Source organism: Arachis duranensis, chromosome 3 (genome assembly GCF_000817695.3).
Source record: "Arachis duranensis cultivar V14167 chromosome 3, aradu.V14167.gnm2.J7QH, whole genome shotgun sequence".
NCBI lineage: Eukaryota > Viridiplantae > Streptophyta > Magnoliopsida > Fabales > Fabaceae > Arachis > Arachis duranensis.
In genome coordinates, this window is record NC_029774.3 from 1,825,894 (window position 1) to 1,842,834 (window position 16,941).

At 28.2% G+C, this 16,941-nt stretch overlaps 2 protein-coding genes across 5 annotated transcripts; one reads left to right on the plus strand and one right to left on the minus strand.

The window, feature by feature from the left end:
- Positions 1–3,739: 3,739 nt before the first annotated feature.
- LOC107476920 (interactor of constitutive active ROPs 3) lies at positions 3,740–10,812 on the plus strand. Of its 4 annotated transcripts, none has more exons than XM_016096867.3 (4): positions 3,740–3,940; positions 5,628–5,759; positions 8,622–8,796; positions 8,998–10,812. In XM_016096867.3, exons 2-4 carry the CDS (start codon positions 5,734–5,736, stop codon positions 10,603–10,605), a joined length of 1,809 nt encoding a protein of 602 aa, XP_015952353.1. In that variant the 5' UTR covers positions 3,740–3,940; positions 5,628–5,733; the 3' UTR covers positions 10,606–10,812. The 4 variants fall into 4 exon arrangements, with proteins under 4 accessions (XP_015952353.1, XP_015952355.1, XP_015952354.1 ...); XM_016096869.3 differs by having other exon boundaries at positions 5,636–5,759; XM_016096868.3 differs by having other exon boundaries at positions 3,742–3,884.
- A 4,559-nt stretch (positions 10,813–15,371) lies between these two features.
- LOC107476919 (dof zinc finger protein DOF2.1) lies at positions 15,372–16,935 on the minus strand. Its single transcript, XM_016096866.3, has 2 exons — positions 16,768–16,935; positions 15,372–16,609 (listed from the first exon to the last, which is right to left on the minus strand). Exons 1-2 carry the CDS (start codon positions 16,798–16,800, stop codon positions 15,722–15,724), a joined length of 921 nt encoding a protein of 306 aa, XP_015952352.1. The 5' UTR covers positions 16,801–16,935; the 3' UTR covers positions 15,372–15,721.
- Positions 16,936–16,941: the final 6 nt, after the last annotated feature.

Sequence of the window (16,941 nt, forward strand, 5' to 3'; positions counted from 1 at the left end):
AGTTATCATAATATCAAACCTCTAATAGTAGAAATAATAAAATATATAATTAATTTATGTTAGTTGAATAATTAATTTATTTGTGTGTTTAAATAAATGTTAAAATTTTAAATTTTGTCTTGTATTATAGACAATAACATATTTGATTTTTGATACACATGGAGTATTTTTTTTCCTTTTATTTTTTGGATATAATTTTTTCTAAAATATCTATATTTTTAAAAATAAATTAAAGACGGAATATACATATTTTCTTTTCATTTGTTGTTATATTTCTGACTCAAGACATTAGAATTTAATGACAATAAGGTGTACCTACTAAAGTGTTAAATATTTAAAAATTATTGAGACAAAATTTTAGTCATTATTAGATAAAATTGTAACTTTAATTTATATTTTTTTTCATGTCTTATTTAATTAAATCAGTACTTTAATTTATGTTCATTTTCCATCGATCCTCATCACCAAGTACTCTCTAATGAGGGCGAAAAAAAAAATCATTTCAATACTATATATATTATAATAACCAACTTTTATATATGGAGTTAATGATTATAATATCCCTCCATTCACACTGAGAGACCAGAGACTTTGAACCGAAGTTCCATTGGAAGCTCCATGTACAGAAGGGACACAGAATGCAGGTTCATGTCTTTGTCGCCTTTACATCATAGCAGGGAAGTTTATGTACATAAAAAATGCCACTATTATATTTTTATTTCTCTTAATATTTTATGTAATTGTCAAGTAGTATAATTATAAGAACAATCTTGTTACATATATGGTCTTTATAATAAAAGTTAAATTTTGATGTATTGACAGTGTAAAGTATTTTATATAGTCGTATAATTACATTAGTTTTTTAGATGATATTCACGCGATCAATACAAAAGATAGTTATTTTTTATTGATGTGACGTCACGTAATTAAATACACATATAAAATTATTTTATACTAACAATGTATCAAAATTAAATTCTTATAATAAATACTACTTTAATATTAGTGTTTTTTAACAATTAAATATATTTTTTTATTAATTAAAAATAATTTAAATATATAATTAATTATTAATTTTTATATTTTTTATATAAATATCAAGAGTATTTAATATATAGATAATATTTCATTATAAAAATCACTTGCTTGCATAATATTTTTACATTTATTTGGGTAAGAGGTATATATGTGGGTCATCACATGCCTATCTTGCTGCAGTTTCAAAGGAACTGAGGGAAAATGTCAGTGTAGCTGCATGAAGATTTAAAGCTTCCGCATTTTATGGAGTGTGAACTATTATTATCGTCAAAGCTGTTTCTACTCGGAAATTTCATCTACAAGTTACTATACTTTTCCATTTTCTTTTAATAAATGCAAATGACAATGATATATACAATGACATGTTAATAAATGATAGTAATTTTTTGCTCCAATATGTTTTTTTTTTTGTTGGGGAGAAAACAATATTAAAAACGGTTAACAAGAAGTAATAATTTATATTTAATTAATCAGTTAATATATATTCTAAAAAGACATACTAAGATTACAAATTAAAAATTTTTTTAAGAAAAAATATAAAATTTAAAATTTTAATATATTTGTTAATTGTTATGTATTTATTAAAAAAGTTAAAACTTTTACTAATAAATAATAATATCTGTAATATGTACGTTTAGAATACATATTAACTAAAATTTTTACTCTTTTATATTATTAATTAACTCTTGCTATTTTTTTTCTGTTAATTTTTCCAAAAGATATTTTGTAGCACCAAGCCACCAACCACAACTATGATTTTCTAATATTAATTAATATATTAAAAATGTCTTTGACCTTTTGTTTACTGGATGAATGATCTGGTACTATAAAACTGAACTATTTGCTAGAATTGCACATGGATCGAATAATATCTATATATTCACAGTAATTATCCGTATTCGATTCAAATTTTGTGGATATTATCCGATTCATACTATAAAAAATAATAGATATCGTATCTGATTTAATCTGATAAATACAATGTGGATCGGATAGATTTGTAGTTTATATCCGATTCGATCCAATTCATGTGCAATCTTAATCTTAGTATTTGGAGTGTCACACAATGACACAAGTTGTTATTATATTCATTAAAAGGGAGTTTTTTTTCTTTTTCTCTATGGGCTAACTTGACCGGAAAAGGCTCTTTTGTTTTTGTATTTTGGATAATCTGCTTTTTTCCATACAAAAAAGAATCTATTGGGCCGACATAGATGGGTTACCAAATAAAAATTTTGTAAAAAACTAGTACTTGTAATAAAAACCTCTCAGACTGACCAAACCAAAAATAAAAAAAACCTCTCCAAAAACTGATAGCAATGTAAAAAAAAAGTCCAAAACATATATATATTTTAATATCTCAATTTAATATTTTACTTTAAAAAAATCACGCAATTATTTGAAACATATATACTAGATGCATTTAAACAATTTTAATTGTTGGATTTATTCGTCGTCGATCCCAAGACACGACAAGAGGTAAGATTAATTAAATAAAAGAGTGAGAACTTATCAAAGTAGGCATAGTATTTGTGGAATAACATACGACGTACAAGTATACAACATACTCCATTTATGAAAGTTCATTTCATTTGAGTGGTACATTTTATCTCTCAACATAAAGAGAAGACATCTTAGTAAAAACGTAGTAAAAGGATTACATATTCTTCAATGTTACAAAATTTTCCTAAATATGAAAAAAATAATAAAAGTTAGTTAATAATTAATTCATAAAAAATTTAAATCATTTTTTACTTTTTAAATATGCAAAATATTCAAATGTTTTTTTGGTATCATATATAAAAAGTCAACAACTATGTTAAGTATATATAAAAGTAATTATTAAATTTAATATTCATATAAAATGTATAATTATCTTTTTATTTATTTAATTATTCTTATATTTTAAAATCTCAATAAATTTATAATTAAATTTTTATATTTTTAAATTTTTTTAAAATAAAATACGACTTATAATTAAAAAAATCCTTGTTAAATATGGTTTATTCTGATGTACTTATATATTTTTGGAGACGATGATAATATTTGCCATTGTTAAATATGGCTTATTTTATTTAATTTATAATTAAAAAAATTATTGAAAAAGCCATGCTTGTTTATTTTTGTGTAAATACTCCTATATATTGTTTGTAGATCTATATATTATTTGGAAATGATGATAATGGATTAAAATGATTAAAAATGTGGGATTTAAAAAAATTTAAAGGAGTTTGCTTGGAGTAAGGCGAACTCTATAATTTTTATAAAGTTCGCCGAGGTGCGATGAACTTGCTCTAAAAAAACGTATTTAAAAAATTAAAGTTCAAAAATAATGTTTAGAAAAATATAAATTTTTTTATTTTATTTATTAAAAAAAAATCCTTAATTTATGTGTGTAAATTTTAAAAAATATAGATATAATTATATTGATTTATGCGTATAAAATTTTGATAAATAAAAATATAAACTATATATTTTATGTGTATAAAATTTTTATAAATATAAATAAAAATTATTACTAATTAAATACTAATAAAAAATAATAATATTTATTAATTATCTAGCATTATTATAAAATAATTAAATATTTTTTTTCTTGTTATATGGACGGCATATTTTATCCGAAGAGTATGAATATGATAGTTGCGGACGCAAAGTCACACTTCAAACCAATTTAATAGCTGTTGGATGAAACGACAACCCTTTCAAAGTTACAAGTTACAACCCTCTCACTCTTCTTAGTTCTTACTTAGCTTCCTTTCTTTGTCACTCTCTTACTCTCTCTCTTTCTCTCCTTTCTTCTTGGCTTCTCCTTTGCACGCTCTATCATCAGGAACAAAACAAGGGTCAGCATACACAACTCTCCAAGCTTCTTCTTCAGTTTCTATGCTTTCATCACTTGGTTAGGACTCACAACTTGTTTTGCATTTACATTTTCTCTTTAAACTTTGCATTCATATATAAAATGTAAGCAAATAGCCAAATGGGGTTGAATATGGTTCAAGTCAATGCACTTACATTACATTCTTGCTTTATTTCTTACCTCACAAGATCTCAAAACTTCATATTAAAAGTGGGTCTCTACCACTTATATTTTTACTATTTTAGGGTGTCCACATTTCCTTGCAAAATTTCCTTTTTTCAATTTTTTTTTCAAAAAAATTCCGTGTAAGAACTATTTTACTTTAAGGAGAGTAAAAGAAAAAAAAAAGAAACTTCTTTCTTTTAAAGCTCTTTTTTTGCTTTTTTTTTTCCAAAAAGTGTCTTTGCTTCTAACTGATATATAGTTTATTTTATATTTATTTATTACGGCAAAAGAAAAGAAAATGCGGTTTTTCTGCTTGATAATGTAGTTCAGGAGCTGCAAGGTTTTGTAGCTTTCATGTGTGTAAAGAAAAGCAGCACAGAGAATATATTAAAAAGAAAAGTGGATTCTATAATGTACTTTATTTGTCCCTTTGTTTGTGAGCTTCTTCCTCTCTTTTTTTATGCTTCAATAAATAATATTTCTCTAAATAGTGCATTCCTTCTTTCCACTTTTTAATCTCAAAATATGGGGTGTGTTCCCATTTTTCTACTATTTGTTTTTCCAAGGTTAATTAATTAATCAATTAAAATGTTTCTATATATTATCCATATATATAGTTTTGTGGCAGAGTTAAATAATGCTTAGTGCTGTTGTTGCATGCTTTATTTGTGTTTCTGTATGGATCTGATTCCTCTTGTTTTTGTTCCCTATGAAAATCCCTTGTTCTTCTAATTTTTGGCGTTTTTCCCACTTTTCCCTCTTGAGTAACTTAGCATGTTGTATTAGAAAAAAAAACACTTTTTTTTTAATGGTTTATTGTTTTTAAAATGCAACATTGAAATTTGAAACAATAATGATGTGAAAAATGTCAAAGAGTTGGAGCCAATTTGATCAATTGGCTTTCTTGTTTGGCAGACAGAATCTAAGTTTGAGAGTTTTATAGGTAATAAAATATCTTTTTCCATACCAACTACAATTGGCTATTCCCTTCTTTCACGGCAATATTGGAGGATATTGAAATTTTCATTTCAATTGTGATTTTACAAAATACCCATTACACATGGATAAAATTGAAAATTTTCATGGTCTTACATGGGGGTACTTTAGTAATTTCCTCCTCCTTCTATGTGGGTTTAGTTGTAGGTCCCTCTTGATCATAACTGGGATGTTGGAGCCTAAAAGACATTATCATAGCATTTGGTAAAAAGTATAACATTTTTTTCCCTTAATTTTGTTGATATATGTGGTTTGAGTTTGACATATTCATAAAAATCTACTTCACTTTTTTATTTATTTTGTCATCCTATATAATAGTGGTACCCATAACCTAATATCTTTATAGTGAAACATTTTCGGATACTCTTTGAAGGGTGGGGTACTTTTAGGGACTGAATCACTGAAATGTGAAAACCATAGTAATGAAGAATCTTGTGCATTTATGTCTTAAGGGGTAAATGGATGATATGATAAGTAGTGCATCTCATATTGCATGAACACATTTATTTTCCCATAACTTCATCAACATTCACATTGGATTCTGTTGTCTCATTTTTTTTTGAAGTGATATAGTCCTTGTGGGTCAGAGAGCATTGAAACAGTGAGGCCCAAATTGTGAGCCCATTTCTCTTTTTGGTGGATACAAAATTGCAAGGGCAGGGAAGGAAGCCATGCAGACCCCTAACCCTAAGACAAGGTAATCTTGAAATGATTTATAACGCTTGCTTTTATAACCTTTAACCCTAATCCGATGGAATTTCAAGGTTTAATTTTTTTTATTGGTCTTTTATTTGTAATTACATCCTTATATTTTTTTCTTTTTAATTGAGTCTATACTGTTTTTAATTTTATAATTAGATCTTTTTCATGTTAAAAATGTTAAAATTAACTGAATATTTCTCTTAGAAAATATGTGATTAAAGATTTAATTAGGTTCTTAAGTGTAGATATTTTCAATTTGCAGAGAAATATTTAGCAAATTCTAATATTTTTTACACTAAAAATGACCTAATTATAAAATTAAAAATATAGAGATCCAATTAAAAGGGAATAAAAATAGAGACCTAATTTTAAATTTGGTAAAACTATAAAGACTAATAGAATAATTAAACCGAATTTTAAGAAGCTCCATGGAATTGTTTAGCTTCATATATTTTGGATAAATTTAGTGCCGAAAATGTTTTTTATTGGGCCTTCTACTAATAAATAAATACTCGTTCTTAATTTTCTTAAAGTTAGTTGTGAGTTCCCTTTTTGATAAATTTTGTTTAACAAAATAAGTCGTTTATTTTTATCTGAAGTTTTTTCCAACATTTAATTTAAGGTGAGAGAATGCAAGATTATTATTCTTAAATATTGTAATTTCTCTATATGTTTATTTTTATCAAAATTGAATTATATCATAGATTCAAATAAAAGCAAAAAAAAAAAAAATAGTTGACGTGAAAACTAAGCTTGAATACCATTATCCCATAAGATAGAATAAATTTTATCTGTCTCAGTCCCTTGGACAAGTTTAGCTGTTTAGATCGACTAGTGATTAGTGATTACTTAAGAAAATAGATTGATAATGATAGCTAAGCATATTTGTCTCCTTAGACTAATGAGTAATTAGGTATCCCTATATCCTTTTTTGTTCAATTAGGTTTCAATACCCCACACCACTATAATTGCATTTTCATGTGTTCCTTTTTAAAAAAAATAAAACTGAAAACGAATTATTCTAGGGAAGACACAATTTGGACTACAATATTAATTAAGATCCCATAATAGATCCTCTCAAATTTTTTTCTCACATGAAATGGTAAGGTTTATAAATGGAACAAAAAAAAACTATGAGAGGATTCGCATTAAAGGGTTAGAGATGAGATATCACACTTTATTCCCTCAATTGAAAAAAAAATTGAGAAGATTCATTCTTGTTACGGGCTACTAAGGAGGAAGATCTCCTTCATTAACACTAAGGTGTGTTTGTTTGATGAGAAAATGGGAGGAAGGCAAAAGAAGAGAAAGAAATTGAGAGGAAAATAGCTATTTTATATTATTTGGTTGAATAGAAAAGTAAAAAAAAAAAGTGAATAGTGTAAAAAAATAGGTGTGACTCATTAAATTTTTTTCCCTCTAACATTAGATGGAAAATAGGAGGAAAATGTACTTACTATTAATATTCTAATATTATCCTCCTATTTTTCAACACATTTTAAAATATGTAAGGATAAAATTATTTTTTCATAATATTATATATTATTTTCTTTCTTTTCATTTTATTTTCATCCAAACATATTTAAAGAAAATAAAAATCTATTCCATTTCTTTTCTTTTTCTTTCCTTTTCTGTATTTTCTTCCTCTCTATTTCTTTTCTTTCAATATTTAAGAATTCATTTTTCATGTACTATCAATATGAAAGAGTTTTATGTAGATAACTAATCGGATATTGTCGCATAGCAAAAACAACTAATTTTTAAACTTATTATTTAAAAGAAAGAATATGATTGAATGTTACAATCAAAATTAAACTTTGCTCCCTTCATTTCATATTATGTGTATTTTTGCATTTTTTTTTGTTTGCAAATTAAGTGTCCTCTTATAATTTCAAGAAGTCATTTTTACCTATTATGCCCTTCATTATTAAATAGAAAGAGTAACATAGAAGGCTAAAGAATTAATGGAGAGAAAAATAATACTAGAGATATTTTTTATATTTTTCAATAAAAGTTTAATGATTATCTTAATACATGTGCAAAACTAAAAAGAGACACACTTGTGAAATGGAGGGAGGATTAATATAGTTTGAAACTTATCATAATCATAAAATGTTCTTTATAGCTCTTGGAACTTGGAAGACTACATTTTCAAAATGAATTTAATGAAGTTGATGACATTTACACCTAGCTACATTAGCAACACTTTATTGTGACTAATTGAAGTAGTTCTATCCACCAAAAAAAAGGTTACAGTTCTCAGGTAGCGCAACATTAAGACTCAGTTTGGTAAACAGCTTAATTAAGCTTTTTTTTAAAAAATAGCTTAAACGATAAATACTTACATTAAAAGTAACTTATAAATAAGTTATTTTGTTTTTGTTATTTTAGTTCTAAAAGTATTTTAAAAAAAAATGTGATAAAAAGCTTTTTATTATAAGAGAAGTTTTTTTTTTTAATTTTTTCATAAGAACTCAAATAGTTTCTTAGAAAATTGTAATTTAATTTTAAAAATTGTACCAGACATTAATACTATAAGTCAAAAAGCACAAAAAGTAGCTTTTGAAGGGGAATGGATCATCTCAATTGTTAAAAAAAATTGAGAGTGTAGAGTGTAATCTGTAACCCTTCATTGTTCTCTCTCGAATTTATTCTTGATCCCACTTATAAAATTAATGGTGAAAGATCACACTTTACCCCTTCAATTGCTAAAAAAAATTGAGAGGATCCATTCGCCTTTTGAAGCTTGCCAAACGGACCCTAAGACATACTTGTTTTTGCACCTGCATTTTTGTCTTCTGGGATTTGGATTCAACAATGTTTACATGATCAACACCTCTCTTTGTTTTGATTTTAGAAATGGCGGATCCTCTGAAGTTCCTCAGAAGGTTTCGCCGCGTGCGATGCGCCAACTAAGGCCCACCGGTCTAGACACAGACGCTGTATCATCGTTAAGCCAAGCTAATAAAATGTCAAAGGAAAGAAGCCCTAAGATCGCCGACCGCAGATCACCAAGAAGCCCTGTTCCAGAGGTAACTTGTTTCACAAGTAACATGTTTATTTGGGATAACTTTCTTTTTCATTGAAAATTTAGGATGCATTTGGTTCTATATTATGAAATTATCATTGTTTTTTCCATACATTTACATGTTGAATCTTTAAAGCATCCTGTGTTTTGTAGTCATCAAAATTTTTTTATGGTTCTAAACCATTATAATTCCTTGTTTCCTCAGAGGAAGCGCCCGAGCAAGATATCCGAATTGGAATCACAAGTTTCTCAACTTCAAGAGGATCTGAGGGTGGTAAGGGACCAGCTTATTCTGTCCGAATCGAGCAAGAAGCAAGCTAAGCAAGAGGCTGAGGATGTCAAGGATCAACTGTTAGTCCTATCTGCGAAACTCGAGGATTCGCAGAAGCAAATTCTAGAGCTCTCAGCTACTAAAGAACTTCATGATTCTGAGCTTGAAAAAACCATAGAGGAGCACGAATGCGAACTCGAGGCTTCTAGAAACCGGCTTTCAGTTGACCCTGCTGCACTTGCCTCTGCAATGAATGAAATGCAACATCTCAAGGCTCAGCTTGGACTGACAGCTAATTGTGAGACTGAACAAATCCAACACATCGAATCCGCGGACACAGAGCTGTTGAGCTTGAAGCAGAACTTGTCAGAAACTCTCTCTCTTGTGGAGGAAATGAAAAATCAATTAAGGAACTGCAAAGAATCTGAAGCTCAGGCCCAAGCTATGGTTAATGAGACTTTGTTGCAACTTGAGGAAGCTAATAGAACTGTAGATCAGCTAAGGACCGATGCTGCGAAGGCCGTTGATGGCTACAACTCCATTGCTTTAGAGTTAGATGAGTCTAGAGCAAGAATCAACTCGCTCGAGGAACTTGCGAGCAATCATTCTGGAAATTCTCTGATTGAAGGATTGAAAGAGAGCGAGGATCCTACTCCGATCGAAGGCGAAATTCATGCTTTGAAGGCCGAGGTTGCGCGACTAAGATCTGCTGTAGAAACTGCCGAAACTAATTACCAAGAAGAACAGATTCGAAGCACGGTGCAGCTTAGGAATGCCTATGAGTTGATGGAACAGATAAAATCTGAATCAAACAAGAAGGCATGCGATTTAGAAGCTGAATTGAAAGCGAAGAAAGTTGAAATCGAAGAGTTGAAAGCTAACTTGATGGACAAGGAAACTGAATTGCAAGGTATTGTGGAGGAAAATGAGAATTTGAGTTCAAAGCTTGATGAGAGCATTGCATCCAAAAAGGAGAACAAGCTTAAACAAGAACTTAACAAACTCAATGAATGTGTGGCCGGATTGAAGGCTGATCTGATGGACAAGGAGACAACACTGCAAAGCATATCCGAAGAGAACGAATCGCTGAAATCCGAAATCAACAAGAGCTTGTCAGATGGTGGCAAAGTTAGTAAAGAGGAGGCTGCAGCAGAAGTCGAGGCGGCTAAGGCTGCAGAGCGCGAGGCACTCGCGAAACTTGGGATTGTGATGGAGGAGGCGGATAGGAGCAACCGGAAGGCTGCGAGGGTGGCCGAGCAGCTGGAAGCAGCGCAGGCGGCCAGCTCGGAAATGGAAGCAGAGCTGAGGAGGCTGAAGGTGCAGTCTGATCAATGGAGGAAGGCAGCAGAGGCTGCGGCGGCTATGCTTTCGGCCGGAAACAATGGTAAGATCACAGAGAGAACTGTTTCTTTGGACAGCAACAACTATAAACGGTCACCATTTGGTGAACACATGATGGATGATGATGATGAATACAACAGAAAGAAAAATGGCAACATGCTTAAGAAGATTGGTGTGTTATGGAAGAAGCCTCAGAAATAATTATCTTGTGTTGTAGTCATGAATATATTATTGTAATGTCTTGTGTCTTTTTTATAATTTCTTTTTGTTTGTTAACTACCCTCTGCTTTGAACTGCACTGTAAATGCTACCTGGGTCTGAGTCTCAGTGTTTGTGAACTGAATTTGCAAATTTAGTTTAGTTTTTGAATGAATGAAGATCATTATTATGCAGTATGATCTTTCTATATCTCATGCATTATTTTCAAAGTTACTCATTATTTGTGGATTGAATTAGGGTTTACCATCTCATCTTGGTAAGTTGACTAACTATAATTATAATTAGAATTGTCTTAAGGTTAAACACAAGTATGATTTATATTAGGGCCTAGATAGAAGATAAATAAGTGATGAAATAAAAAATAATTCAAAAAGATCATTTACAAGATGATCAACTAGTAATAGTCTTATTATAAACATAATACATGATAAGATTTAACATTGTTTAAAGTAAAAAAAAAAATAACTTTTCTTTTAATTATTTTTTTATCATTTTTATTTTAAAATAAGTAATTTCATGAGAAAAAAATTAAACACAAAATAATTTATTTATAATCTATTTTTAATATAAATCCTTATATTTTAAATTTATTTTAAAAAAATTTAATTAAGTTGTTTATTTAAATTAGTGCTATTCTAATCTCTAAAATAAATTCTCCTTATTAATGTTGAATATAATACTATTGTAGTAATGTGAAACAATTTTGTTACCTAACTAATAAGAATTCTATTAATTTCTGTCAATTCTTGTTTATGGTTATATTTAATAGAAGTGTCTTTGTAGATGTGTTTAATAAAAATATCTTTTTTATGATGGTGTCTAATGAAAATATTTTTGTAGATATGTCTCCTTATACATATCAATGCTAATTATAATTAAAATATAATAATTAATTATTATTGACAATAAATTAACAGATAGTATATTGGTATCCTATATTTTTCTAACGTGAAAACAATGTTCATCAGTTACACTACGATAATGGACACAACTAAAAGTTTAATCTTTTTCAGCTTTCTTCTTCAACCATTTTCACCTCTTTTAAATTTCAAGCATTTGGGTTAGTCTTGAAAATATTAATGTAATTTGTGGCTACTGAAAATGCTCAACCTCAAAACAATGTCTTGCATTGAACATGTGTGATGTATAAGCATTGAAGTCTGTGATAACTGACTGATAAGAAACTTGGTATTTTCTGCACTTGAACGTCATGCTTCACAAAATACTCCCGCGTTTCATTCCAATTTTTATGGTAACCACTATGCTTTTTATTATCTTCTCAATTCACGCAATTTAATTGACCCAAAATATGCACTATACACCCAAAATGGAACTTGTTATATGAAGATTAAATAAAATTGGTCCAGAATCAATTGTCGTATAAAAATATATATATTTAGTATGGTAAAAATTTAGGTGAAGTCGACTTCACGTGAAGTTGATATTTGAGAGTCGTTTGATGAAAATTTAGTCAAATCAATCAAATTATCTAACTGCTCTTAGGTATTATAACTTCACGTGAAGTCGACTTCACTTGAGTTTCCACCATTTAGTATTCATGAAAAAATTATGTTTATGCTTCTATAAAGTGAGCAATGTTACATGACTAACAAATATTATTATTTTTTATCAGTAATAATTTGTTTTTATATTTACAAATATTTTATACACAAAAAATATATAATTTATACTTATATTTATCAAAATTTAACACACATAAATTAATAAAATTTATTTATTAAAAATAATTTAATATTTATACTAGTCAAATAATAAGCAAAAATACCAAAATTTATTGTCCCTAAGAGTTTTCTTATGAAAAATATATATCATTGCAACTGTTAATTATGTTACTGCTGATATAATAATGAGTATATATTTAATGAATAAATATAGAGAATTAATTTTTAATTAATTAATGTTTGTTAATTTTTTATTATAAAATTATTTTTTAATTCTCAATTTTTGTAAAGATTAGGGTTAGGATTTCCGATATATGCTGAAAAGTAATTGATTCCTTCGTTGAACTCTATAATTTTAAATTTGAATTATGAAAAATATAAAATATTTCATCATACAGAAATAGCCATAATTTATTAAGTTAAACTCGTAATAAGAGTTAGTAATATCATCTTAATGGTAATGATAAAGTCTAAAAGCCCTTTAATTATATGGCATATATATTGGCATGTGCATGTGAGCTAAATAAACAAAGAGATAGTGGTAGCTGAAGACTTTGACCATCAACACTTGCTCCATTTTCGTTCTCATTTGAAGCCTCATCAACCAAAGTGGGCCCATTATTCGGTTGCGCTTTGAGGTGATTGCGACGGTCAATATATTTATAAACTATATACTTGATGGATAATATATAGTTTGTTTAATTTAAATTACATATTTATTTGTCATAATCATGTAATTAAAATATCAACCTATGGCCCATCTCCACCTATCAATGTTCAACAATGTCTATCCTTATGGCACTATATCAAGGAGGACAAAAATGTAATCATATGATATCTCTCAACTAGGTGCAAGAAAATGACTTCTTCTTCCAATGCTATACAGCTGCATCTATCTCTTGTTTATTTTTGTTTTTATATGCATACATACACAATGAAAATATCACCTTGATTTGCGTTATAATTATCATTAGATTAGAGCTGAATTCAATTTAAATGAGATTCAAATTCTATCCCATTTAATGATAAATAATATGTAGGATAAAATTATATTTTAATTTTTAATATTTAAATCAAATTTTAATTTAGTTTTTAATATTTTAGATATTTTATTTTTGTTTTAAAATTTTTTAAATGAATTTAATATTATCATACTATTAAATTTAACACAAATAATTAATAGAGTGATTATTTACAACGCTATTAGTTATATTATATCTTTTTTTATATTAAAAAGACATCTTCAAAATTTTTTTATAATATTTTTTCTTTTCGAATTTTTCTGTACAGAACTCTAAATCGCAGTAATTAATTATCAACACTTTAAAATTAAAAAAAAATATTTATATTAATAATCGTTGGTATATCAATTATACTTACAAACTAAAATCGACGTTATTGGCTCTTTAATATATATGAATTATTTGTGTCAAATTTAACGATGGGACAATATTAAATTATTTAAAATTTTTTAAAATTAAAATTAGTTCTATAAAATTTTTTTGAAGCTAAATATAATAATTAAAATATTAGAGACCAAATTAAAAATTAATCAAATTAAAAACTAAAATAATATTTTGATCTGACTCCTATAATTTTTAATTTTATAGTAAATCAAACGATACTGTTTTATAACGTTTTTTTCTTTTTGCTTTTATACCCTAGAAACCAAAAAGTAATTCTCCAATAGTGACACCGTAACAAACCAAATTCTCTTTTTCTGACTTCATCGAATTCTTTTTGTTCATATTATTTCTACTTACTTTTTGGGACCATCAAAGATTATTTTAATTAAATTTATGTATTTAAATAGTATACTTAAAAATTAGTTATTTTTATTAATATAATAATATACAATTATTAATTATGTAAAATTCTTTTAAATTGATAAAGTATAAAATTTAAATTATTACTACAAAAATGAAATTAAATTATGATCAAGTAACGTGCAAAATTTTAAAATTAACTAAGAAAAAGCAATTCAGTTCTAATTAATAATAAAAGTTAACATACAATTAAGTTAGGCAGAATGTTAATTTATGGTAAAGAATAATATTTATTTCTCTACTCAACGTGTTTACGCAGTGTTGTTTTCTAATGTAGAAAAATGTACACGTTAATCAAATTTTTTATAAGGCGCCAAGAATCAATGTCCATATATAGTTATAAAATATTCAAACAATGATGTAACAAATGTATGTAGTAGCTCATGGTACATTGATTAATGGTAATGGATGCACTATTTTATTTCAAATAAAATAATTTTGAGACTGATTACTGAAACAGATTCCATCACGCCCAAATCTTAACTCGGATTTTGGTCTGCCAAGTGACAAAAATCCTTGCCGAAGTTGGCGCATTTTGATATAATATCGGTATAAAATAATTTTATATGTGTAAATAATTATGTAATATCATATCAATAAAGATAATTATTTAGGCGTGAATGATTATTCAAACAAAATATAACTGCACGATCGTATAAATATTTTACATTATTAGTATATTAAAATTAAACTCAATTAACACTCAAATTCTTACCTAGTATTTTATAGTTGAATTTAATAATACATTTTCAGTATGGTATATAACTAGTCAGTAACAAAACTAAAGTACAAAACATGTTCCAAGAATCTACCTGATGAATGAAAGAATATAAGATGCAATCAATGGTGGCAGAATATCTTGAAACCATAACTAATCTATGAATCTGAAAATTTGATTCTAGGTGTTCAGAATTCAGAGAGTTGTTTCAGGGCTGCACATAATTTAAAAATAAAAAACCATGAAACATCACTCTCATTCCCTCAAATCTCTCTCTCTCCATCTGTCAAAATTAGGAAATGATGCTTCATCTACTTCTCTCCAACTTCATTGACTTGGTTACCAATTGCTACCATACAAACCTCAAATTTCATCTCTATATTCATCAATGTTCTTTTTTGAAAAAAAAAAAAAAATAGTACACAATTTTTGACAATTTGCTTAGGAGAACTAAAAAGAAGGGGGAGACAAAATGAATCATATTAATATTATTAACATGATTCATTTCAACACTCTTAAGGATTTAAAATCTTATAAGACTTTTACTTTGATATTTTGCTCAGACATGAGAGGAATTTATCATTTCATAAGCAAATAATTAACCTCCATTACAAATCTAGAATTTCATTAGTCTATTCTCCGATTAAAAAAAAAAAAGATAATAACACAAGTTTTGACATTTGCTTGATGGAAAGAGAAAAAAATATTAGAAACAAACAAGAAATAAATAAAACCTAGAAAGAAGAGAAAAAAAAGGTGATTCAAGTGAATCAAATTCCTATTAATCAACCCAACACTCTTAACACTAATTGATACTTTAAAGAAGAAATTAAAGGGTAGCAATTAATTAATTAAACTCCATTGTTGTTGTTCTACATTAGGGGACTATTGAGAAGTCCATGCCAAGATAATGGAGTAGTGAGAGGACCATTACCATTCCAACTTGCTCTTGATAAATCAATATCTCCAAGCATGTTTGTTTCTCCATTGATCTGCCATGGAAAACCCCACAAAACCTTATTATTATTATTAGTATTATTGCAATTATAACTAACATTGCAGAGTTCTTGCTTTGTGGTTGTGACAGTAACTGCTTGAGTTGTTTCAACACTCATTTCTTGCTCATAAGGAAGCATAATCTCATTATAAACCTCACCCATGTCCCCATTTCCACCATAGTACAAATCACTATGCATGGTGTTGCTGTTGAATCCATTGCTTCTAAGTGCATCCAAGAATCCTTGTTGTTGTTGTTGTTGTTGTTGTGTTGTGGTGTTGGTGTTAGTGTTAGTGTGGTTCACCAACATTGAGAGATCATGGTGGTCATCAAGACCAAGATGCACACCACCTGTTTGTTTTTGGAGCCTAGCCAATGCAAGTGTGAATTCAGAGTCATATGACAATGGAGGGAGAGAATTCATGAGAGGGTTATGATCTGGGTTAAAGGGTAATTGATCTTGAGCTCTCTTTGATGAAGAAGAACATGATCTTTTGTTCTTTCTGCAGCCTCCACCTACTGGAACATTCCTCAATGTTCCTCCTTTTGTCCAGTACCTTCTGCAAGATTTGCAGAAGTACCTTGGCTGTGAGAGACTGTAGTTGTTGTAGTAACAGAACTTTGTGTTTGTTGAATCACATCTTGGACATTTCAATGCTTGTTCTGGTTGTGGCCTTGGCTTCTTCTCTTGTTGTTGTTCTTGTTTTGTGCAACCCAACATCATGCTTTCTAGTGACTGATTGTTATTATTGTTTGCCATTTGCTGAAACAAACAAATAAAAATCAATTACTGAATTTTATAATTAAGATCAACGGCTAAAATTAATGGAAGACGAGTGTTTCTGGTATACAATTAATAAATATAAGGAACATGTGATGATTGGAACACATGAAATGGTACATATATGTCTCATCACTCACCTGGTGGTTCTGTTGTCCACTAGAAGGATCCATCCATATAAAATTTAAAGCTTATGGAGTCTAATTAATAAGACAACTCTGGATTGAAATTAGAGATATAGAGAGTGTTCTTAATTTTGGTGTATGTGTTTTTGAAGTAGTAAAAGAAGCTAAAAAAGAAAAGAAAAAGGGGAA

Excerpts from the sequence above, each read along its gene's own strand:
- LOC107476919 (XM_016096866.3), bottom strand. The coding sequence starts at position 16,800 with ATGGATCCTTCTAGTGGACAACAGAACCACCAG. Across the intron at positions 16,610-16,767 it reads GTGGACAACAGAACCACCAG|CAAATGGCAAACAATAATAA; the intron begins GTGAGTGATGAG and ends TGTTTGTTTCAG.
- LOC107476920 (XM_016096867.3), top strand. The coding sequence starts at position 5,734 with ATGCAGACCCCTAACCCTAAGACAAG. Across the intron at positions 5,760-8,621 it reads ACCCCTAACCCTAAGACAAG|AAATGGCGGATCCTCTGAAG; the intron begins GTAATCTTGAAA and ends TTTTGATTTTAG. Across the intron at positions 8,797-8,997 it reads CAAGAAGCCCTGTTCCAGAG|AGGAAGCGCCCGAGCAAGAT; the intron begins GTAACTTGTTTC and ends TTGTTTCCTCAG.